Genomic DNA, 24,317 nt, shown 5'->3' with positions numbered 1-24,317 from the left:
ACTGCAGTTGATTTTTTTCTATTGGATGTTGGGTCCAAAAAATGACTCTTGACGTAAGCAGGTTCAAGCTCACCACGCCCTTGTTACGATCTCACCAAACACTTGGTATGGGCTTAGTTCGTCCCCTCTATCTCTGTTGGGATCTGCCCACTTTTCTTGCATTTTTCAAATATTGCCAGTGGGCGGAGTCAGGCTCTGACCAGGGGTTTAGTTACGCTTTAAAGATGTAAAATACATCTTTGGTGTCCCCAAAGTACATTTCTGAAGTCTTAGCTCAAAATACCATATAGATAATTTATTATAGCATGTTAAAATTTGTAGGAGTAAGCAAAAACGTGCCATTCTTGTGTGTGTCCTTTTAAATGCAAATGAGCTGATCTCTGACCTAAATGGCAGTGCCATGGTTGGATAGTGCAGATTAAGGGGCAGTATTATCCCCTTTTGACATCACAAGGGGAGCCAGATTTCAATAACCTATTTTTTCACATGCAGTGAATGGTTTACCAAGTTACTGGGTTGACCTTGACCTTCATCTCCCCTAGTATGCAGCATCCATCCGAATGATGAAACAACAACCGTAGTGCAACAAAATTATTGTTGTTTATACAAATAACAGATAAATAGCATTAGAGGAAACTTGTCAGGTGTCAGGGTTATGCTGCTACTCTTTGATAGACCATTGTAAGATGCAAACAAGAAGCAGAAGCACATCATGTTTCAGTTTTTTTTAACAGTACATAACATTGGGTTAAAATACAACCTACAGAACATTTGTAGAACTGAATAAAAAATGTAAGCAAACATTTTTAAGATATGTGAAATAAAGAAAACAGTTACAAACTGAAAAAGGAAGTGTTGTTTACATATTGCAAAATGGTCTAAGATGTTGCTTTAGGTTTTAAATGACAAAAGGACCTCAGAGCTCATACTAGGGCATAGAAGTGACACACACCACAGCATTAGCACCCCCAGCTGGCCAAACTATCACCTATATCAGCAGAAACATTATTTTTACACAGACGGGCATCTGTTTACAATAGTTACAATAATTTTTAATTTATTGTGCATACAAGGCACTGACAGGGTATGACTGACCAACAATGTCTTTGTCACTTAGTTTGATTGAAATTGGTTATATCATTAGGTTTGTCAAAGTTTTTTAAAATAACGTTGGATAACAGAATCCTGAAAGGTCATTATTTAAAATATAAATGATTTTTACAAAAAAAATTCTTGAGAATTTTTCAGAGCTTAAAATAAAGCACCAAATGTGTAAAGGCTCAAACAGGAAAATATTGAAATATATAAAATAGTACCGCTTATTGTATATATATTTTAGAATTGTCTTGTTTTCTATTACATTCTGCTTATTTCTATACTGCTATTTTTCTTACACCCCGAGTGTGTTGAAATGTATTTTCTGTAAAGTACCTTTTTAGCATTTCGTGCTATAGAAATACATTTGAATTGAATACACAAGATGATTGCATAAGTACCAGTAGAGAGGGAGGGTTAATGTCACCTTATTAAACATGTGACCAATAAACTTTGTACCTGAACTTTATCCACATTTGATAAAGCGTTACATTGACAGTACAGAGGTTGTGGGCTTAATGCCAAAAGAACACATACACATACTGTTAAACAAAATATAGATTGAATGCACTGTCCAATGCTTTGGAAAAAAGCATCTAACAAATGCATGAATGTAAAATAAACTGTTAAACAAAGAGTGTTGAACATAGGCAATGTATGCATTACATCTTTCATTATATCATTTGGTGAATTCCCAATTTCACATCACCTTAACAATATTATTGTTCAATGCAGTGTAAATATCTTAATCTGATTCAAGAAATAAAATGTTAAAAATGAGTATGAATTCATAATTATGAGCAAATGAGGCTGTTGAAACACATCTAATCTGCATTATTTATCAATCACATTATTGGCCTTTTACTTAAAATATTCTTTCAAATTTAATTTTGCCAAGAAAACAGCTTGGAGTCTTTTCATAAAATGTCAGATGAGGTTGGAAAATACGAGGCAGAAGATCAAAGACCATTCAACTACAGAATCTCTCCGAAACCTTCAGGTTCTCAAGGACACTCTTTTTTAGTTCACCCTAATTTGCTATAGCGATCAGATCAAGGGACTGTGATGGCCACAGTAGGACCGTGATTTTGGGCTCGGTTACCCATATTTGTGTTGATTTTGTGGTTTGTTTTGCATCAATTAATAGGTGAAAGATCAAACTGCCTATTATATATATACAAGATAATCAGTAGCTTTAAAAGAAATATAGGCCACACAACATTAAAGATTCAAAAGTAAAAGCTTTTTTCTCGTTTTGTCTGCTTATAGGACCAACTTCTGTTTGAATTTCTATATTTACTTGAATGAGAGTTTTGAGACACAGGCACACGCTCAAATGAAATTTGGCAGACAAACAGAAACAGAAGACAGAAATTATGGCCTTTAATCATAAAAGCAAGCGATGATGGCAAATTTTCTTTCTTGGAAGTCATGAATTTATTGAAGAAACTGAGGTCACACGGTTAATAGAGACACATTTAAGCAATGCTATAAAGTAACCGTTTTATAAAAGCAATAAGTCCCAAAAAGCAGTGGGTTACCAGTGCATTTTATAACAGCTAAGGGGCGTTGTAAAACCCCATTAGCTGTTATAAAATGAACTGTAACCCCATTGCTTCGCGGGACTTATTGCTTTTATAAAACGGTTACTTTATAGCAGGATATCTTAAAATAAGACACAAATAAGTTGTAATTATATTAGTACAAATATTAGTCTTCCGCCAAACAAAGTAGTTCCTCAGACTCAAGAGTGGTTGCAACAGAGCGCATTTCACAACCAACACAGACGCAACAAAGACAAAATGAAAATATGATTTAAAGGGGCCATTTCATGAAAATGTTAGCATTGCCACTTTGTAGGTTTGAGCAAAAATTTGTCGTTTTGGGTGTGTTTTTTAAAATGCAAATGAGCGGATGAAGTGCAAACACTGATCACAATGATGGTGGTTTGTTGTAATTCAAACTCAATTGTGCTGTTAAGTCCTTCTTTTCTCTCTCTTTCTCTCTGAACTAAATGGCAGTGCAGTGGTTGGATAGTGCAGATTAAGGGGGTGGTATTATTCTAATAAGATATCCTTATGACATCATAATGAAAGCCAAATTTCAATGACCTATTTTTGCTCACACCTACAAAGTGGCAATGCTAACATTTTCATGCAATGGCCCCTTTAAGACTGTGGTGTTTATTTTATAAATCAACATTCATCTAATTTAATGTATACATTAACATTTATATCGTGCAACTGTTGAAGTGATGATCAAATATGCTTGGAAGCATGCTTAACTCTTTCCCCGTCACCTTTTTTTTTTTTTTTAGTTGCCACCCAGTTTTAGTTTAATGCCTCACAGAAAAATCATCTTCTTTAAATAAACATAAAATATCAAATGAAAGAACAGACCATCCGCTTTCAAACAACAACAACAACAACAAAAATAAAGTTTCATCCTACCTTAATTTGTTTTCTTATCAGTTATCACCTCTCAACTTTTCAGCTAAAAGCGGAGATAATTCCATTTTTGTGAAGAACTTTTGTAAGAGATCAGATTCAGAGCCATCAAAATTTACACATCACGCTAAATCCATCACAATGCTGTTGTGTCGAGTGACTGTGTCAGTGTTTAAGTTGGGTAAGATTGCCATCTAGTGGATAATAGCGGAAATATCAATTGAAGACAAAAACAACTGAGAGAACGTTTTCTCTTTATTGACGAAATTATTGAACAATATCTATGACATTTATCTGGATATCGCCATAATTGTGCAAATGTAAAAAAATTAAAATATGATTAAAGACTGTGGTGTTTATTTTCATAATTCAGTACGCAGCAACAGTGGCGCAGTGATACTTATGTAATGCGGACTGAACCGTGGGTTTACCGGGGTATTTTATCACGGTTTAGAACGCGTTTCAACCAATCAGAATGAAGAACCAGAACGAGCCGTTTTATAATACTAATTTTTCAAGGTTATCACAATCCCAATTTCCTGTTACGCTGAAAATATATTTATATACATATATATTAAAAATATATTTAAATTATGGACACTACACTCATTACCACAACCTGCGTCTTGTACAACATGTCCGGTTCATTAGTCTTTAATCAGTAGGTTGAAAAAAGTATTCATTTTTTTATAATATTCATCCAAACATTTTTAATGCGTATGCTAAGCTTAGACAGCCACTATGGCTTTTTTATTTTTCTTCTTTATGATCTTGATACTGCTTTGATTTCACCATTTAGCCGATGGTAAAATCCAGATTGACCAGAAATTTCAGTTCTGCACTATTATTCAACTAATCTGTCACACTTCATGAATTACTTTATTATTATTATTACAAAAACTCGTACAGATATACAAAAACTCCAGATACTTGCAGCAGATCTTTTCTTTATTGGCTGAATTCATAAGACTACAAAAGAAACATAAAACCTGCAAAATGTCTTTTTAACTTATGAAAGTGGATTTGTGAGTGGCACACAGCCACAGCCACCATCATGTGCGAAGAGAGAAATTGAAGCACAGTAGATTTCTGTGCAAACTGCAACCGTGATGGCACCCATGCCACTTTGTGGGCATTCACACTTGGTATTATTCACATATGCTTCATGATTTAATTAAAAAAAGGAAAAAAAATGCAGCCAAACATTTTAATAGCCCAAGTTAATTTACTACAATAATGGGAAGTTTGCTGCAGGAAAGGATGTGCCAAAATAGGTGGTATCTCACAAAATGAGCAGGGTGCCGTCAACAACAACTGTAAACAAACACGCGCTCGAAGAAAGTTTCACATTAAAGAGAGTGGCAGTGATTTACACGCATTTAAGGACACAAAGGCCTCTGTTCAGACTGCTTTTGAGCTAAAAGGGAATGGAGCAGCCTGTTTCCACAGCGGGTATGAAAAGCCAGACCCTGAGGCTTTGTTTTAAAAGAAATGTGTCTCTTAGGTCCAATAAACATCCCAAAAAGGGTTATCAAGTTATGGCTGCAGATGTATTATAAAGAAATGAACCAGAATTGCTAAAATGCACTAAAATATGAGCAATTCATAGAAAAGAAACGTCTCTTTCACACACACACACACATACAAATGCACCACAACAACTACATTTTCTACAAATACATAAAGATGTTTACATACAGACCGACACACTCCAAGAGGGCATATTTCTGTCCAGCATACATATATGATCGCTCAGATTCACAGCAATCTCATCTTGATGAAGACAGCTAAAAAAGCCCTGCACTGATTTGGTGTTTGGAGTAGAGGAGGAGGAGAGGTAGAGTGAAGGAAAAGATGAATATGCATGTTGTAGTAGTTGATGTTATTTTTTGGCTTTGCCACCCTTGGCTGCATTTCGTGGAGGAGTTATAGGTCTGCCAGAACCAAATCCAGCTGCTCCACTGTACGAGAGCATCTTCTTCTCAGCCGGTTTCAGAATCTGACAGAAATAGGGAATGTTATAAGTCATTAATCAGAGTCAGCGGATGAAAGGCTATGACCAGGTGGTTGTTATTGAATAGGCATGATACATTCAAAAATCTGTTAGTAATAAAAAACTATAAACATTACAATGATTTTAACGCACTTGTTCTGATCATTAAGTATTAAAAAAATATATTAGAAAGACTGGGAAATAAATTATTAATGTAACAACAACCACCCAGCTCTAATTTAGGTCATTGTACAAACAGCAAAGACAAACCTGAAACGAGCACATGAGGGTTTCATCGACACTCATCATAGCACCTGCATTGTCAAACTCCCCACAGTAGTTTGGAGCTGAGAAAAGTGTGACCAGCTGCCTCTTAGCGAAGAATTCATAGCCATCCTCTACAACCTGTATAAAGAACATAGGAATTATGTTTTAAAAAGCTGTGCAAAAATAAAAAATTTTAGTTCTTGAGGATCAAATTATGTAGGAGACAAAAAGATTCATTTAGTTTATTCAATTCCTTTTATTTTAATGTAAAATAAGCATAAAGTTTTTTGTTTTATTTCAATAAATTGTCAATACCCATAAAAAAAGTCATGCTTCTTGGGGTCTCTGGTGACATCTGCTGGAAAAACAGTAGATGAAATAACTAACTATAGCTAATAGATGGCTTTTGTATTTACTGCACTGACTGACCTCTATAAACCAATGTTGTAACAAACTTCATAAAATTATACAAAAATAATACTATTAGTAATACGGTTGAAGAAATTTGTGTACGTTTGTTTAAAATTAGCTTGAACTTACTATTTTTGGCAGCATGTGTGCTCCTAATAAAAAAAGGAACTGTCAAACGTTTGGAGCACGTTTCTTGTGTTAGAATAAACATTATTGTGACACCATATAACATGTAAAAGTTTGCAAGACAAATTGGAGCTCATCAGTTAGCAAGTGTTTATGATGTAAAAGTTATATCTGTTGGCAAGGTGAATGCTCTTGTTAAGTTTTATTTACAATTATATTTACATTGTGTTGTAAAAGGAATCTTAATACACACTAAATTCATCATGAGAATGTATTAACACTAGGGATGCTCATATCAGTTAATTTTCCCGACCGACAACCGTAGCTTCTAAACCGAACATTAACCGTTAACTTATAAGATTTTAATATGAAATTGTCATTGAGTAAAAATACAGTTGACGGTTGTCTGTGAACTAGTAAAAACAAAAGATTTAATTTGAACGTGCAAACAGCAGTGACAGATCAACAACAGAACCAGGATTCATACATTATCAGATATTCACGCAACATTACCTTATTAAAAAGCACGCGATCGGTCCAGAGGATTAATATCCCAAAAGGGCAGATTGTCTCGGTTTCTTCTACCACAGTGGTCATTTCTAAAGCAGGATGCTTTTCAGAAAGTTTTGCTTTTGCGTCGTCTTTCTCCGTTTGTGCAAAAAGAGAGATGTTTATGTTCAGGGTCAGAGGCCATCACCGAACGTCTGTCCGGTTGTGCGCGAGACGGAACGCGTCATCTTGCGCGGACACGCGCGCGTCTCCGTTCAGCTTCCAAACACGCATACAAATGATTTCTCATACAAATGATTACTTTATCAGACCGTCAGGGCAGCAATAATTTGTGTCATTTACAGGACATTCACAAATTACAGATAGAAAAGTGGCTAAATGTCTGTCGGCTCATGACTACACGCACTATGTATTATCAAATTTTTTTTTTTTAACTGATAATGTTAACCGGTCATAAATTCTTACCTTCGGTTAACGGTTAAACGGTCAATGTGAGCATCCCTAATTAACACAAAGTTTTTTATTTTGCTAACATTATATGTTTGTTCAATTTATGTTTAGTACTTTTTCATTTTTACAATGAAAAAATAGTTAACCCTGGGGTTATTATTAATCTTTTTCACGTTTCACACCGTCCATACTTAACCAGGGGTTAAAGGGACACTTTACCCATTTGCATTAAGCTTTGTATAGTTAGAACCCCAGTCATGTTTTTGAATGGTCATGCATCATTTCCTCAGTTGCCGCTGAGACAGGAAAAATACAGATTTCAGAGTTGCACTTCCTTCTTTCAATGATGTAAAAATCATCATTTTGCATCATTGAAAGCAAAAGTCAAATATCTTTGTTGGGGGTGAGACTACAAACACCCATTTTCTCGGTCAAATAGGCACCAAATTCTAAATGTATGTTACATTTTGACTACAAATATGAAGCACCTTCAATAAAGATTAATGTTTCTACGAGTGAAAAGCTCCTTTAAGAGATAACCATGGGTATTCATAAACTGACGTTTCACACTGTGCGTTCCTAAACCCTAGGTCAGGTGTCTAAGGGGCTGTTTACACTTGGTATTAAGATGTGTTTTCATCGATCGGAGCACAAGTGGACGAGAGAGACACATTACGTTTACACCTGGCATTTAAATCCGTCTCTTTTGTCCACTTTCGACCGCATCTGTCCTGAATACTGTGAGGGGGTGGTCTGTGAGACGGTGGGCGAGTCTCTCTGCTGTCATTCAAACCCGAGCGGAAGTAATTATGAGTTTATATGGACGCAAACTAATATTATGTCAGAGTCCACTGCTTGTTTAGCAAGTAAACATGCTGCACAGTGTTTTGTACGTGTGTATGTAAGAGCTTTTTCTGCATTTTCAGCGCAATTGATGAAATAGGATTGCGCAACTTTCACACGCTTTCAAAACGAAACTACGGAGAGCAGACGCTTTAGTTTTATCAATGAAAGGCTAAAAATAGCGCTGTTCACCATATGTTCACACCAGAAGAAAAAAAAAGACGCCAGAAGTATAAAAAGACGTAAAACTTGTGTTTAATACCTCAGATTAGTTAAATGGGCGGAGAGAAGGCGGTCGCGTGTGGCTGTTCAAACGCATTCAACCACATATGCGTTCCGCAACTCCAAAGCGATCCGATCGAAAGTGGTTTCGACTACCTCTGGATGTGGTTGAAAGTGGACAAGCTCAAAACGTTTTGAACACCGTTTAAACCTGCCATTAACATTGTCCACTTGTGATCCGATTGACGAAAACGCATGTTAATGCCAAGTGTAAACAGCCTCTAACTCTGCTCCAACACATCTGTCTGTAGTTATCAAGCAACCCTGAAAATCTTGATTAGCTGCTTTGGTTGTGTTTAATTGGGGTCATAACATTCTAACCCTACGTTTCACACTGCATGCTTTTGGCACCGCAATGCGGGGTTAACCCCACAAAAGCAGGGCTAAATGTTTCATAACCCCAAGTTAATTTCAGGAATAATCCACTTCTAAAAAGTGTGAAACAATCCTTAGCCCAGGGTTAAAAGCAGGGTTTAGAACGAAGATAACCCAGGGTTAAGCGCAGAGTTTTTAGAGCTTTCACACTGCGCTTAACCCTGGGACATCTTTGTTGTAATAAAATTTATTTATTTTTAATTTCGCAGCCAATGCCGCACACCGGAGATCCGGCATGGTGCCGGAAAACTTTAAGCCCTGTCTAACTGAAATATTTTTTGAATGATACAGCCAAAGTAAAAAAACATTAGGTTGTGCCCCGCTCTCCCCTACAGACTTTGTACCATCGGAAAAAGTGCACCAGTACATTTATCAACCCTAATCATATCTAAAGATTAAAATAAAAGATTTTACACAAGAAGTTTTACTTAAAAAAAAAAACTAAAACACTTCCACTACAATTAACCCAACTAGAATGGTTTAAACATAATAAATATGCAACAAAATGTTAAAAAATCCAGTCCAAACACTGAGTGGTCCAAACTGATGTGACGTGAACAACTAGATTATTCTCATAATGGTAATGGAAACAGTCTATTTCCTGATCACAACACTACAGTAAAAATATTTAGCAGTTTGTAAATTGTCAGACAGCAAAAATCTTGGTTTTCAACCAAAATACTTTTGGATCAAATTTGTACAAACATTCTAAATAGCTTTATATTAAGTTATCTGTGTTTCTCACCTGGTGGGCCCTGCATATGAGGTCCATGTCATGTTTGTGAAGGAATTTGGCCACTACATCTGACCCAAAGGTAAAGGAGACGCCACGGTCATTCTCTCCCCAGCCCATGACATCTTTATCAGGGTCAGCCCATAGTAAATCGCACAGCAAACCCTGGTCAGGAACATCTGTGGGCCTCATCACACGTCGGATCTGCTCCATAGACTGTAGGTCTGGAGAAAGACCTAGAAATAAAATGAAAGACATTGTAATATGCTCTGGCCCAATGACATTGGGGAAAGTTGACAGAACTGTTACACGCCCAACGGTGCCACTGCTATACCGTTATGAAAGTTTGTCACGTGCTTGTGTTATTAAGCATTAGCAATGTAAATATTTAAAGGTCCCATATTGTCAAATCTGATATTTCATGGGGCTATGGAAGTACCATATCAGTTTCAAGAAACTAAATAAATGCACAAGCATTTAAAAAATATTATTATATGAGACCAATGGTTAATGTTAATTTATTTGGAAATTCCACAACAAGTTGGACCTCAGCCATCTGTTCTATACATTTCACAAGTGACTGCTCCATCAATGTGGCACAGTTAAATGCCTGTTTCTCCAAGAATCTACTCAAAGATGTTGCAGGGGTGAAAAGGTGATGAAGACACAAGATGTGTGTGTGTGTGTGTGTATACATTGTAATCTGATTAAAATGTTTGTTTACATCTACATTCTAAATAATCATCTGCTTAAGTGCAGACCCAGGGTTGCCAGATTCACTTATCAAAACAAGCCCAATATACATTCAAAACTAGCCCAAAGCCATCCCAATGACCAAATACCAATAACTACTGAACAAAACTCTTTCATCTTTACGTTTCTGTTACAAGAATCATGTGATACGCAAATAACAGAGTAAATATAAGACGTGAACTTAAAGGAGCATTTCCCCATAGAAACATTAATCTTTATTGAAAGTGTGTCATATTTGTAGTCGAAATGTAACATCCATTTTGAATTTGGTGCTTATTTGACCAAGAAAAGGGGTGTTTGTAGTCTCACCCCCTCAACAAAGATATTGGACTTCCTTCTTTCAATGATGCAAAATGATGATTTTTACATCATTGAAAGAAGGAAGTGCAACACTGAAATCTGTTTTTCTCCTGTCTCAGCGGTAGGGCTGGGTATCGATTCAGATGTTCCAGATCGATTCGATTTTTGATTCCGGTTCTCGGGTCACTTTTTATACTCGATTCTCGATTCAACTCAATGAATATAGATTTAATACAAATACTATATAAAAAAAAGAACAGTGAACAGCAGTTTACATGTAGGCAATTAATAAAAAAAAAGAAAAGCCACAACAATATTGTCGCCGTCTTGCGTACAAAATCTAAAATGCTTCCATACCTCTGACTTTTTATGCGAAGGTAAAAACAACATCGATGAAGCATCTGAAACCGCCATTTTAAGCACTGAATGAATGAATGACAGGGTCACCCTTCGCTCCTTGGTAACATCGCGCAAGGCAAAAAAGAGGGTGACATCTAGTGAAGAAGACTAGTAATTACCTTAACGTTAATCTTACATTCAATGTTTGCGGAGATAAATATAAAAAAAAAAAAATCGATTCGGCTCTTTGAGAATTTATTTTGAATCGACCAACTGAGCGGCAACTGAGGAAATGATGCACGACCATTCAAAAACTGTGGTTCTAACTATACAAAGCTTAATGCAAATGGGTGAAGTGCCCCTTTAAGCACAATTCTTCTGCGCATGTGCACAAGGTATTTTTTTTGCATCCGATTGAGAAAATACTATGAGTATGTGCGCTCAATCTGCACAGACTATCACAGCAAATAAGCTGACTATAAATTGTAAAACATAACCCACCAAAAAGGTTAATGTCTTGACATCGTTACCACAATAGTTGGACATGATTTTTATAATATTATTCAAGGTGACCCTGATTTAACAAGGCTAATGATAACCATAAATAACAGAAAAACAAATCTAATTTTGCGTTTATATTTCCCACACGCATTCATTCGTGGTTTCATTTATGTGAAGCGAAGTCATTACTGAAACATGATTAGATGGATCAGTCTATGTGACTTTTTAAGTTTGTCACGATTTCTTAGCCAAGCTGCATAAATTGCATATCAGGCATTTATAACACATCTCAACTGTGCATCAGTTATCGTCAGACGCAGCCAGTCCAGCATGCAATTCTCCGATTTTACAAACCCGATCCTCGATAATGGGAAAAAGCTTAAATATCAAGGAAAACATCAGGAAACAGATATATTGGTCGATCTCTAAAATGAGCTTATAAACTATTTCAAATCAATGTTTCATGTCTAGAAATGTACTCAAGTAGCCATGAAATAAGATGGATAAGGCAAAGAGAGGCAGTTGTAATTGCATATTAAACCCCTTCAAAGTCTAACACACACATACCTCCATGACAACAAAAAATCTTTTCATCCACGATAGCAGCTACTGGCAAGCAGTTGAAACAGTCTGTGAATGTCTTCCAAAGCTTGATGTTATAACGCCTTTTACCTGCGAAAAGACAAAAGCGTGTTAAGAGATGCAAACACACTATCGTATTCTGCCTGGTCATAAACTCCAAAGACATTAAAATCTGAGGGTAAAAATGTGGTAGGGTAGAGGGAGGAGATGACGACCAAAAAAGGACCTAATTTGTATAACCAAACTGCAGGGACTACTTATAACAATACAGAATATGCAGGGTAAATGCCTTCTGTTAAGAACACTTTCTTTAAATCTGCAGCTGTATTGATTTTTAAAATAAAATCGCACAAATTCTGAAACAAAGCACACTGTAAGATTATGACCAGGATTTGGCTGTGTCAGAAAGTTGGGAAATCCTAAAAGATTTCTATAATCCCATGGCAAACTCTATAATCTTTGATTGTTTGGCATGTTCACTTAACATTTACTCCAACAAAATTCTGTAAACATCAGAGTTTTTAAGAGTGCTACGGTGTTTCTACACATATGACAACATATGCAAGAAGACTTGACCTGAGTTAAATGTCATAATATACCCTTTTCAATGAGTTTGAGAACTGAGATATCACAGTGAGACATGGCTTACAGTTGGGATTGTGTTTGTAAAGTCTGACATGCGGCCATCCCAGGAGACTATTTAAAAACAGTGCGCACTCAGATTTAGTTTCAAATCTGCAACTGTGCTGCGAAATAGTGCAAATCAACAGAACTTGGCCACAAATTGTTCTTAACATACTTACATTCATCATAAAATCCATATATTCTATTGATAGAGGCACATTCATGGTTTCCTCTGAGAAGAAAGAAGTTCTCTGGATATTTGACTTTGTAGGCAAGTAGCAAGCAGATGGTCTCCAATGATTGCTTGCCTCTGTCTACATAGTCTCCAAGAAACAGGTAGTTACTCTCTGGAGGATACCCTCCATACTCAAAGAGCCTGAGCAGGTCATAGTACTGACCATGGACATCTCCTGCAGACAGAGATCATCGTCAGTTACCTCAGAAGACGACAGCTTAAATCAATGTAAAACACAAGACTGAGCATAAGTTTAGGTCCAAGCTAAAGTTTTGCCAGAATTTTACCGCATATCTTGAGTGGTGCCTCCAGCTCCAGCAGTATCGGCTGACTGAGGAAAATTTCCCGGGACTTTAAACACAACCCACGAATCTCGTTTTCTGTTAACTGGACGTTTTTACCAGGTCTGGAGCCCTTAACTGTAAATAAATGAGATGTAAGGTTATGGGGAACTTATCTAACTTCTTAAGAAAAAATGTCTTGACAACATACGTTAAAAATAACATTAATAACAGGGTTGAAAGCTGGAAAACAAACACAAACTAAAATGCACATAGTATATAATCTTTGCTGACTTCAAAGAAAAATTATAATTCTTCATTGTTGTCCCAGCTTGTCACGCTGTATCTATCATGTCTGTTGTGGGATGAGTTCTAGTTTGTTGGTTCTTCATCGTACACTAGATTTGATACATATTCAAAACCAAAAGTTGTAAGCCTGTTATGTTTTTTTGTACACCTAACAAAAAATAATAACACTGTAAAATATGCGTACATTTCTAGCTCATGTAAGCAATGCATTGTTAATTAATGTAAAGTTAATAAATAAAGCCTTTTTGTAAAAAGTGACCGGTTTTAGTTTGTCTTATCGTTGTAGCATGGCGTCTCAAAAATGGAGGGTTCTAACGTTAGTTTGTTGCTTATCTTGGAAAAAACAGCGAGAAATGTATTTGCTGGCATAACATAACATAACACCAAACAATGACACAATTTTTACATGCAACACCAAATTAAAAGTATTTAAAAATAACGTTGAAAATCAAATGAACGCACAGAACCTATTGAAAGAAATTACTTCAAAGACAAAACGTTTGGTCAGATTGACCAAAAAAGCAGAATTTTATCAAATAAAATCGCACATCTTTTATGAAAGAATAGTTTAATTACCCTCCAACAGACGCTGAATGATAGAGTCGATGTTTAATTTGTCCGATTCAGCCATTTTGTCGCTCGCTGGAGATTAGCCGGCTAACCGAAAGCCAGGAAATAAGATGAACAAGGAAACCGCCCAATACAAATACACGACAATAACCTATAAAAAAACACCTATATTTAAAAGCGCACACTTCCGACAATATTCCTGAGTTTATACTATAGTATTATTGCCGAGAAAAACCGCTTTGCAGTACGTTTGTGTGAGGTAAACTAGGACGGCGACCGCTGACGGTTGTAGGAAGCACTCGAAGGGCGGGGCGGATCGCAAACACGTTAAAGATTGGTTGCTCTGTGCACATGACGAGGCTTCAAATCACCCACAAGAAAAGCCGATTGGACCTCCACTGCGTCACTCTTATCTGAATTTCCAATTAATTTAACAACTTTATACTAGATATATTAGTATGTAATAATATTTGTCGTGTAAACACAAACATTGTTTTTGTATTGCGTGTGTGTGCGTTGTAAACATCTACATCTATCATGATTTATATTAAATAATTTTTAAAGATTTTTAAATGTATTCACGAATGGCGTAATTAATACATCGTTTAGAAGAAACATTTAAATTAAAAATGTAATTTGTTTCTAAATGTTTTATCTATTCAGTATATGGAAACAGAAATGTGTCTTGTGAGGCATGACGTATCAATGACATAATCAAAAAGCGACAGTCGTGTTGATTCATTCCAAATGAAGAGAATGTGCCAGTGCTGACGCGGTAAACTTTCCAAATCTGTCAATTGATACAAACAAAGATGCGTTATGGTTTTGAATAGTTAACCTGTTTGACCATGAAGTTACTTCATAAAGACATCGAGAAGGACAATGCAGGGTAAGTGTTTTTAAACACATGGGTTCGGTGTCAAAACAGTAGTCGGCTGCTTCAAGTACTTTGGTGGTACCAGAAATAAAAAGTGATTGTTGGATTCATATACCATGGAATTTATATGGTTCTCTACGCTATTTTGAAATAACAAGATCACACAAACATATAATTAAACCAATTATTAAACAGTTTGTTGCGCTCCTGTAATTAAAACCGTTTAAAAGCGTCCCAGTAGTGCTAAAATAGAGAGTACCACCTATGACCCTAAAAGCCTCTTTGCATATCAAAGCGTAGCGACACCAACCATTAACGGGGGTGTAACTGTGATTGAAGTTACAGGGGGTGTAACTTCTAGGAAAATAACACTACTTTATTTTATTTTTTTAAATCAATGTGTTGTGAAAGAATCAGGTTGTGCTATATTGTGAGTTTTAATTTAGACAACAATGAACATTAAGAATATATTTAATATAAAAGAATATGTGATTTATTTCTGTGCATTAATTTATGAGAACTCTGAACACCTAGAGCTGAACACCAGTTCTAGTAAGATAAATGAGTATGTCTATTACAAACTTATGATTTTAAAGTTGGCTGTTGTCTATGTATACTCTATATTTTCTTTTCTCTTTCAGTCAGGTGACGCTCATGCCTGAGGAGGCAGAAGACATGTGGCACACCTACAATCTGCTACAGGTGGGCGACAGCCTCAGAGCTTCAACCATCAGGTGAGACACACAAGTTTATTAATTGTGTAGATCTGTCTCAGTTTATCTCGTCACACACACGTCAACAGATTCTCTTGTTATATTATTGGTCTATTGTACTTTGTGTTATGTTTTGCTCAGTAATGAGAATAAACTTATGTCACAAACAGGAAAGTTCAGACGGAGTCCTCCACAGGCAGTGTGGGCAGTTCACGTGTACGCACCACACTGACTTTATGTGTAGAGACAATAGACTTTGATTCACAGGCCTGTCAGCTAAGGGTGAAAGGAACCAACATCCAGGAGAACCAGTATGTCAAGGTTAGTGGACAGTGTACACCCTTAGAAAGTTTCTTAACCAATCAGAATGAAGCATTCAACAGCCTTGTTGTATAAAATAAAATAATTGACTATGTAACAAGCATACATAGTTTATTGCAATGAACTTAAAAATGAAAGGGGTGGTTTCCCAGACTGAGATTAGCTTAAGCCAGGACTAGGCCTTAGTTTAATTAGGAAATATAACTAGTTTTAACAAACATGCCATACTAAAAACTAGGGGTGGGCCGATCCAATACTTTGGATCGGATATCGGGTCGTTCCGGACCTTTTTTGCTGGATCGGATATCAGAACAATGGGGCCGATCCAAATTCGATACTGTGCGTTACTCGTTGTTGTTACTATCATGCTATAGAAAAGTCAGACTATTATAACCATAAACACCATATAAGCACCATAAACATTTTTACACACTATATTCAAAGTCTTCCTAATATATTCAACAGCTTTATGTGAAAAACAATTGCATATATGAAGATATTTAAGGTCACAAAAACTCTGGTTGGTCTGGTGCTCGCGGAGTTAATGCACTGGAGTGGCGGTGAATAAAACTCGTCATACACACACAAGACACACACAAACACAATAACCGTATATATATATTTATGTGTGTGCACACACATTTCTAAATGGATCAAGAAAAATGAAAGAATGGGATCGGGATCGGTATCGGTCGATACTCAGAATTTAGGAATCGAAATCGGATCGGTAATGGAAAAAGTGGATCGGCCCACCCCTACTAAAAACATTAATTGTGTGCATTTTGAGACAAAACAAAGGGCAGTGATGTATTTTAAGATATGTCAGTGCAAGTTGTTTTCATTTTGGACCGCTCTTATGTTTATTTTAGTCTAGGACTAGTCTATTTCATGTACGGGAAACTGCCCACATATCAGTGGGGTCAAGGTGTTGTACCAGTGTAAGTGTTTAAATGTATGCTGTTATGAAGGTATAGACACAAAAAATTAAGAATGTTGCACAAAGCTAAAAAAACTGACATAAAATAATTAATTATAGTTTGCATTTTAAAATTTCACTGCTACTTCAGCATACTTCATAATTTTTCCTTATTCCCCAAGCTTTGCATTAGTGTTAGACCTACATTTAAATGAATTTTCTAGAACATTAAGCTACATATTTGGTGAAGTCAACATCACAATGTTATTCCAGTGTCTACGTCAAAGAAGCAATAAAATGTGTTTTGTTCCTTTTGTCATGTCATATGTAGATGGGCGCTTATCATACCATTGAGCTGGAGCTTAACAGGAAGTTTACTCTTGCCAAGAAAGTCTGGGACAGTGTAGTATTGGACCGAATTGGTAATGTGTTGTTTTAATCAAATATATACAATTTAACAGAAAAATGTCAATCCTGTAGGCTTCATTTAAATTTTTTGTATTATTATTTTCATGGAACATTTAAGTTTAAATATATTGACAGAACACACCATATGTCTGATGTCCAAATTTGTGTGCTATTGCCACAATCAGACTGGAGCGTCCTGTAAGTGATTTATTGAAAAGGAATCATTTTTCTTGTAGAATACCCGTATGCCATCACAGATGTCTACGACTTTTCTATGACTTCTATATGACTTTTTGGATGAACTACACTTTATTTTGAATATATCTGCATTTCTGGTTTATCTGGACGCTTTTTTCCATCTCAATTTACAGAACAAGCATGTGATCCTGTTCAGAAAGCAGATGTGGCTGCTGTGGTGATGCAGGAAGGTCTAGCCAACCTGGTTCTCGTGACCCCTGCCATGACTTTGCTGAGGACAAAGATTGAGGTCACCATTCCACGCAAGAGGAAAGGCAGCTGCTCCCAACATGACAAGGTGAATATAAAATTAGCTGTCCATCAATGTAAACTATATGCACAGTAGTTCAACCAAAAAGTGCACAATAAATAAAGTTATTGGCTTCTAAAGTAGGGAGTCGACGTTAAACCATGTTTACGAGTCATATTATTTTCGAATCTCCCGCCTGTTGTCTGTCTACGTATGAAGGCAATACTTTGTATAATCTCCACCCACAGTCTTGCCTACGAGAAACGAAAGCTCTGATCTACCCACGGACACTTCCGCTAGTTAGTGTGTAAGCATCATGTCGAGAATAGGGCTGTTCCGAATACCATTTTTTGAGCTTCGAAGCTCTAGTAGAAATAAAATCGAATATTCGAAGCTTCGGAAGGAGGGGCTGAACATATTTTTTCTCTTTAATAAAGGCAGGAATCTGTGTGTGTGTGTGTGTATGTGTGTGTCTGTCTATCCACAGTTTTATTATGTGGCGGATGTGTTGCTGCGAACTCAAGGGAGTGTAGTGCATTTTTTTCGTGCAATATGGACATGTGACACTTCTAGAATTAATAAACTTTAAAAATACTACAGAACAGCGCAAGCCGGAAGCGGCGTGCCTGTCATGCGAGAACAGCATTAGTGAAACAAAACACAAGACCAATACTTTTAATAAGGTAGCCTATTTTCTAACAACATTTGTCTAACAAACAAACATTCCCGTATCAGAAATTAGCAGCACAGTAATTACTGACAACGTAGGGTAGGATATTTAAATAAAACAACGAAAATAAATGAACGAAGTTCAACAAACTGTAATAAAACGGTAGCATACTTTCAAAATCAAGTTTATTTATTATAACACTTACACCATCCAATATGTTTTTTTCATCAGAACAATAATGAAGATATTTTGCAGAAACCCCAGTGCTCCGTCATGCAAGTCAACCAATCCGCACACTTTAAGAGCTAAAGCATATATATATCCAATACAAAAGTAATCCCCCATATCTCCGTGTGACATATTGACGTCTTGTGAAGCAAATCAATCAGTTTTTGCAAGAAACTGAACGTTATTTACAACACTATTAGCGTGAATGCCAAAGCAGGAAGCGCGCTTTCCGTTCGAGGCGATCTCTTCTTCTACTGGTGGAGTTTGATGGCTGTTGGCTATGGATGTTGGTCTCTCTGCGCCACCTACAGAGCGGGAGTGTGAAGCGCACTTCCTGCTTGGCAAAAGCTCTGCATTAAAGCTGAAAAATATTTATATATATATATATTCGAATCTCAAAACTGAAAATCAAATGTCAACCCACCGAACGAATATTCGAATATTCGAATTTTCTGGTCCAGCCCTAGTCGAGAAGACACTTGGGTTTTAGCTGTAAAGGCAATTTGTGTTGTTTTCACTACAAAAGGATGAAGATGTGAAGAATCAGTAGTTAAAATGAAATTTTCAAGGTTTGCTAAACGTTTGGCCGTGAAAGATGGTTTAACTTTATTTGAAATAATATGCGTTTCCTACCCACAACTTGTAATTATGAATATTACGTTATGGGGCGGTTTCCCTAGACGAGACTAGTCCTAGACTAAAATAAGTTCTACACTTCTACTGTTTGCTGTTTAGCTGTGGCCCGGTTAGCTTACATACTTGCTTACATGAGTGTAAAAATGTTAGTGTCTCTCTGTCTTCGTTTTTTTTTTTTTTTTATTAGATTAATGATGAATGCTGTGTATTGATGTCGGTTTTCAAACTCTAATGTCTTGTCAGTAAGTCACGTTAGCACTAGGTCAATGGATGTTGCACTATTGTTGGACTGTGCGGAGGCTGTGTCAGTTAACCAATCAGAGCAGAGTAGGCTACTGAAAGGTGGGGTTAGGCAGACTAATTCTTTGAACAGCTTCACACAAATCATTTGGAAATCTCTGGGGTAATATTAAATTTATATTTTGAGAAAATGAGTGTTTTTGACCTTGCATTTAAACCTGTTGTTGGGGACTCCTTAAAAATATAAGAAATCTTAGAAATTGGACCTGACTGGCAATTTAAATTCTGTGCTTTTAGAGACTGGATGTATAATAAATAATAATAATAACAGATCAGAAATTTAAAGTGGCTGTGTTCAGAATGATCTATATGGTATTTTGAGCTAAAACTTCAAATAGCGATATGTACTCTGGGGACACCAAAGATTTATTTTACATCTTAAAAAAAGTCTTGTAAAATATGCCCTTTAAAACTCATGCAGTATTCTATGCAGTGTGCTGTAGTTGTATACATCCTAAACAATTTTGACAATGACCTTTGGTTATCTGGGTACAGGAGATTAACATTATACCAGTAACTTGGTAAAAGTACTTCTTGTATTATACCATTGATATGACAAATCGCTTTATTGTTTTCTAATTTAGTTTAATTTTTGTAAGTTGTTTTAGATAAGTAGTATGTTATTTTGAAACTAGTCAGTGTGTTCCAGTTAGAATAGATGTTTTCAGATCAAGTATATGTAAGATCAGTGGTGCTGATGTGTGTTTTTTTTTCAGGCGTTAGAGCGATTTTATGAAGCCGTTATGCAGGGGATTCTGAGACACTTCAATTTTGATGGTGAACTTTCCTTCTTTTCAGTATTTTATTTCACGTAATAAAAAATATAACAAAAATGCTGATATCTGAGCATATGTGTTTTTCAGTCGTAAAGTGTGTTCTGGTGGGCAGTCCAGGCTTTGTGAAAGATCAGTTCATCTCGTATCTCTTCAAAGAGGCTGTAAGACAAGACTGCAAAATTCTGCTAGAAAACAGATCTAAATTCATGCTGGTGCACTCCTCATCTGGACACAAATACTCGCTTAAAGGTAAGAGTTCATTACACTTTAATTCAATTTAGCAAATTATTCTTATAAAAACCTTTTTGAAATTACAGGGATCATGCATAATACTTAACAGATTATTTTACTTAATACACCATGACTGAAATGTAAATAGACCATGGAAATAAGTAATCCACCTTGTCATGAGTTGGATAAGAGATGAGTCATTGGTTTATTGCACGTTACGCCCAATACACACTCATAACGAGAATAGTAACAACCCTTTTAGATCATTTTTCCCACCGTTAAACTAGCAAAAGTGAATTCGGACATGCCCTAAATTCACTTGTGTTGTGCGCTTTAGACCATGCCCTTAGAAAGTGTAAAACAACTTTCCCCAAAAAAACGAACATTTGAAAACTATAAATTTAAGAACAAAAATATAGACAATCTTAACTTGGATTTATTAAAACTAAAATTACTAGCTAAATTATTACCTTAATTAATATTATTTAGTTTAATGTTTTATTTTTATTTTATTTCTAGCATTCATAGCAGTTGCAAACTTTGACTTTCAGGTTGCACCACCTGACCTTTGCAATGAATTCACATTTAACAAACTTCTACTTGAAGATGCTGGTAAATGGTTTTGCCTGGGATATTAAAGTCATAAATATACCTTATAAATACAATTAAAATGTTTGATTAAATATAAAATTTTCCCTTTTATAGGGTTTTATAGTTTTGTACCACCTGACACAGAAAGTATACCAGTTTACTCTTTATACTTGTTAAATTCTTAATAAAAGGCATATGATTGCGGTTGACATTTGAGAACATCCAAATTGTTAGACAAACATTTTTCAATTATTTTTTCCAAGCATCCCAACAACTAATGCTATTCATGAAATTTGTTTACAGGAAAGGTCTTAAACATAAAAGAATGCAAAGTATCTTATTTTAATAATATAAACATAATTTTTAACAGTTGTCTTTAACTGCTAATTTGCACTAACAGTCTGCCACGCCGGCGTTTTTTCAGGTTTGAGATACCAAAACAAACTTAGTATTTATTAAAAAAACACAAAAATGCATCTTTATCTTTATCATGGGTTAATTATGGGTCAGAAATGAACTTAAAGCCACATTTTTGATTTCATGGGACTTTTAAACTGTACAAATATGATAATATATGTATATAATCATACATTGTGCATATGATATTATTTTCACAGAAATTCTGTGTGATCCAGCAGTAACGGCTCGGCTGTCTGACACAAAGGTAACTATGTTTGGATTTGTACATGCACATCCATACAATTTTCTGTACATTACTATTTGGGTTTTCTCTTTATCTCTGTTGTTTTAGGCAGCTGGAGAGGTGAAAGCCCTTGAGGATTTTTACAAGATGCTGCAACAAGAACCAGATAGAGCTTTCTATGGGTGATTAAACTATCTTTATAAATACAGTCATTATTATATATATATACAGTCATCAATAATCTACTTATTGTCACTACTTGATGTCTATTACTGTAAGAACTGTTTACCATTCATTCTGATTTCCATGATGTAATTTAATTATACTTTCTGTCCTGTACAGATTGGCTCATGTGGAGAAAGCAAGTGAAGCTTTAGCCATTGACATCTTACTGATCAGTGATAAACTATTCAGGTAATTTTATTTTTAAATTATTATTTTAAAAGTCATTTTCATCAGTTTTAAAGATTCAGCATATCATTGTCCTTCTGGATTCTATATGCTTTCTTAGTTGTGCTCAACAAATATTGTAAGTTTACAGAATGGCTTAAAGGGACAGTTCACCCAAAAATGAAAAGTCTGTCATCATTTACTCGCACTCATGTTGTTACAAACCTGTATAAATGTCTTTGTTTTGATGAACAGAAAGGAAGATATATTGAGAAATGTTTGTAACCAAACTGTTCGTGGACCACGTTTACTTCCATAGTATTATTTTTTCCTACAATGGAAGTGAATGGGGTTTGTAACAACCTGAGAGTGAGTAAATGGTGACAGAATTTTCATTGTTTGGTGAACTATCCCTTTAACCCTTAAAGAAATTAATTACACAAATTTTTATCATTTATCATTGCAGACATCAGGATATAGCAACTCGCAGCCGATATGTCCGGCTGGTTGACAGTGTACGAGAAAATGGAGGAAATGTCAGGTATTTTTACGAGTAGATCATAAACTTTTATGTGAAATCTGACACCAATAAAAAGACCAACACATATTTTTATCTTTATTGTTTCTGATTAAGGATATTCTCAAGTCTGCATGTGTCTGGAGAACGTAAGTTTGTCTTTTAAACTCTTCATGGGAAACAATAAAATGTTCATTTAGATTCTGACATGCTGGAATTTGTCTCTGTAGAGTTGAATCAGTTGAGTGGAGTGGCGGCCATCTTGAGGTTTCCCATTGCTGACACTTCTGAGCCTGAGGAGGACAGCAGCTCAGATGAAGACTAACATGACTCTCTTCAGACTGATATAGATAGGATATTATATGAAATATTAGAAACACATTTCCATTTAAAGACTGAATTGATACAATAATAGCCTTAATAACGGATTTGACAGCAATTGAAGGAAAAAAATATTGTTAGTTAATTAGTATAATTAGTTAGCCTTAAACAGTAAAGAATACGAAGGATGATTTGAAACTACTAAAGAATACATTAGTATGCCACTAAAGTCACACACCATATACAGAGTAAATGTTCAGATCTTTTGGAATACACCATACTCCAAAATTACAGCTTTTCGTGTCATTTTTGATTGGCCGATTTTGTTTTTTGAAGGTAGGCACTAGGGCCTAAATTTGTTTATTGATCAGATCAACAAATATGTTTAGGTGGATGAGAATAGTTTTGTCATATTAAACTAAACAATTCAATTCAATTGTATTTATAAAGAGCTTTTCGCAATTACTCATCATAATAAAAGAAGTATTGACGTAATGTACACTAAGTTGAAATAATGTCAGCAGCCTTCCTGTAAGCAAGCAAACAGGCCAGCAGTGGTCAAGGGGGAATAAGACTGAAAAAGACCCTGTGAGAAAACCAGGTTTAGCAGGGAGGGCCAGTTCTTTTTCAGCTGCAACCTGTAACACATCGGCAATTCATAACAGACGATAGAGACACAGTGGTACTGATTGCAGCTATAAATCACACTGCTGTTACAGTAATATTTAATATATTTATTTAAATTTAGTTTATGCAATACTAAATATATGCTATATAGAAAATTGTGAATACTATATAATAGAATTTAACCAAGCTAAGTGCACAGGAAGTGGTCAGTTGACGCTGCATCAATTTGGCAGCATGAGGATGGGCATCACCCCAAACTGGACCCGAGCCTGTCTGTCTCAGATGTCTTTGGGGAACCAAGGACAAGACAAGAAAACAAAAATATTGTGCTATTAGCATGGAGCATGTATGGGCTCTGTCCCAATCAAGCTATTTATTGCGGCATAATTGTGTTAAGGAGCTGAATTAGGTGAATGTTTGGTTAAAGAGATGAGTCTTTAGTTGAGACTTAAACTGATCAATTGTGTCTGAATCACAAACATTCCTTGGAAAGTTATCTCAAAATACACCACAGCTCTTTCATTATATGATGTTGAACATGGCCATTTGTGGCTGCAATGAAAAACATGCTGTTTTTGTGTGTCTCTCTTTAAATGCAAAGAAAGCTTCTTTTTCCCTCCCCGTGTGCAAAGTATGGGG

At 35.8% G+C, this 24,317-nt stretch overlaps 2 protein-coding genes across 2 annotated transcripts; one reads left to right on the top strand and one right to left on the bottom strand.

Moving 5' to 3' along the window:
• Positions 1-4,472: 4,472 nt before the first annotated feature.
• Positions 4,473-14,342, bottom strand: ppp1cab (protein phosphatase 1, catalytic subunit, alpha isozyme b). Its single transcript, XM_065242662.1, has 7 exons — positions 14,033-14,342; positions 13,154-13,285; positions 12,811-13,041; positions 11,993-12,097; positions 9,545-9,768; positions 5,806-5,940; positions 4,473-5,541 (listed from the first exon to the last, which is right to left on the bottom strand). The coding sequence occupies exons 1-7, from the start codon at positions 14,085-14,087 to the stop codon at positions 5,425-5,427; spliced, it is 999 nt and encodes a 332-aa protein (XP_065098734.1). The 5' UTR covers positions 14,088-14,342; the 3' UTR covers positions 4,473-5,424.
• Positions 14,343-14,734: 392 nt separating this feature from the next.
• Positions 14,735-23,342, top strand: pelo (pelota mRNA surveillance and ribosome rescue factor). The gene is made up of 13 exons (XM_065242661.2): positions 14,735-14,915; positions 15,545-15,637; positions 15,787-15,937; positions 17,185-17,275; positions 17,633-17,796; positions 20,299-20,359; positions 20,446-20,607; positions 21,798-21,844; positions 21,932-22,005; positions 22,166-22,237; positions 22,680-22,754; positions 22,848-22,879; positions 22,961-23,342. The coding sequence occupies exons 1-13, from the start codon at positions 14,875-14,877 to the stop codon at positions 23,053-23,055; spliced, it is 1,158 nt and encodes a 385-aa protein (XP_065098733.1). The 5' UTR covers positions 14,735-14,874; the 3' UTR covers positions 23,056-23,342.
• The last annotated feature ends 975 nt before the right edge of the window (positions 23,343-24,317 follow it).

The sequence above is a fragment of the Paramisgurnus dabryanus genome, chromosome 1, assembly GCF_030506205.2.
Source record: "Paramisgurnus dabryanus chromosome 1, PD_genome_1.1, whole genome shotgun sequence".
Classification (NCBI taxonomy): domain Eukaryota; kingdom Metazoa; phylum Chordata; class Actinopteri; order Cypriniformes; family Cobitidae; genus Paramisgurnus; species Paramisgurnus dabryanus.
Note: the sequence above shows the minus strand (reverse complement) of the source record. Positions and strands in the feature narration are given on the sequence as shown.

Bases quoted from the DNA above. Each gene is read 5' to 3' on its own strand.
- ppp1cab (XM_065242662.1), bottom strand. From the start codon at position 14,087: ATGGCTGAATCGGACAAATTAAACATCGACTCTATCATTCAGCGTCTG. The intron at 13,286-14,032 runs GTAATTAAACTA...ATTTATTTACAG, and splicing joins CATTCAGCGTCTGTTGGAGG to TTAAGGGCTCCAGACCTGGT. The intron at 12,098-12,810 runs GTAAGTATGTTA...GTCTTTTCGCAG, and splicing joins ATATGGATTTTATGATGAAT to GTAAAAGGCGTTATAACATC.
- pelo (XM_065242661.2), top strand. From the start codon at position 14,875: ATGAAGTTACTTCATAAAGACATCGAGAAGGACAATGCAGG. The intron at 15,938-17,184 runs GTTAGTGGACAG...TGTCATATGTAG, and splicing joins AGGAGAACCAGTATGTCAAG to ATGGGCGCTTATCATACCAT. The intron at 22,006-22,165 runs GTGATTAAACTA...TGTCCTGTACAG, and splicing joins CCAGATAGAGCTTTCTATGG to ATTGGCTCATGTGGAGAAAG.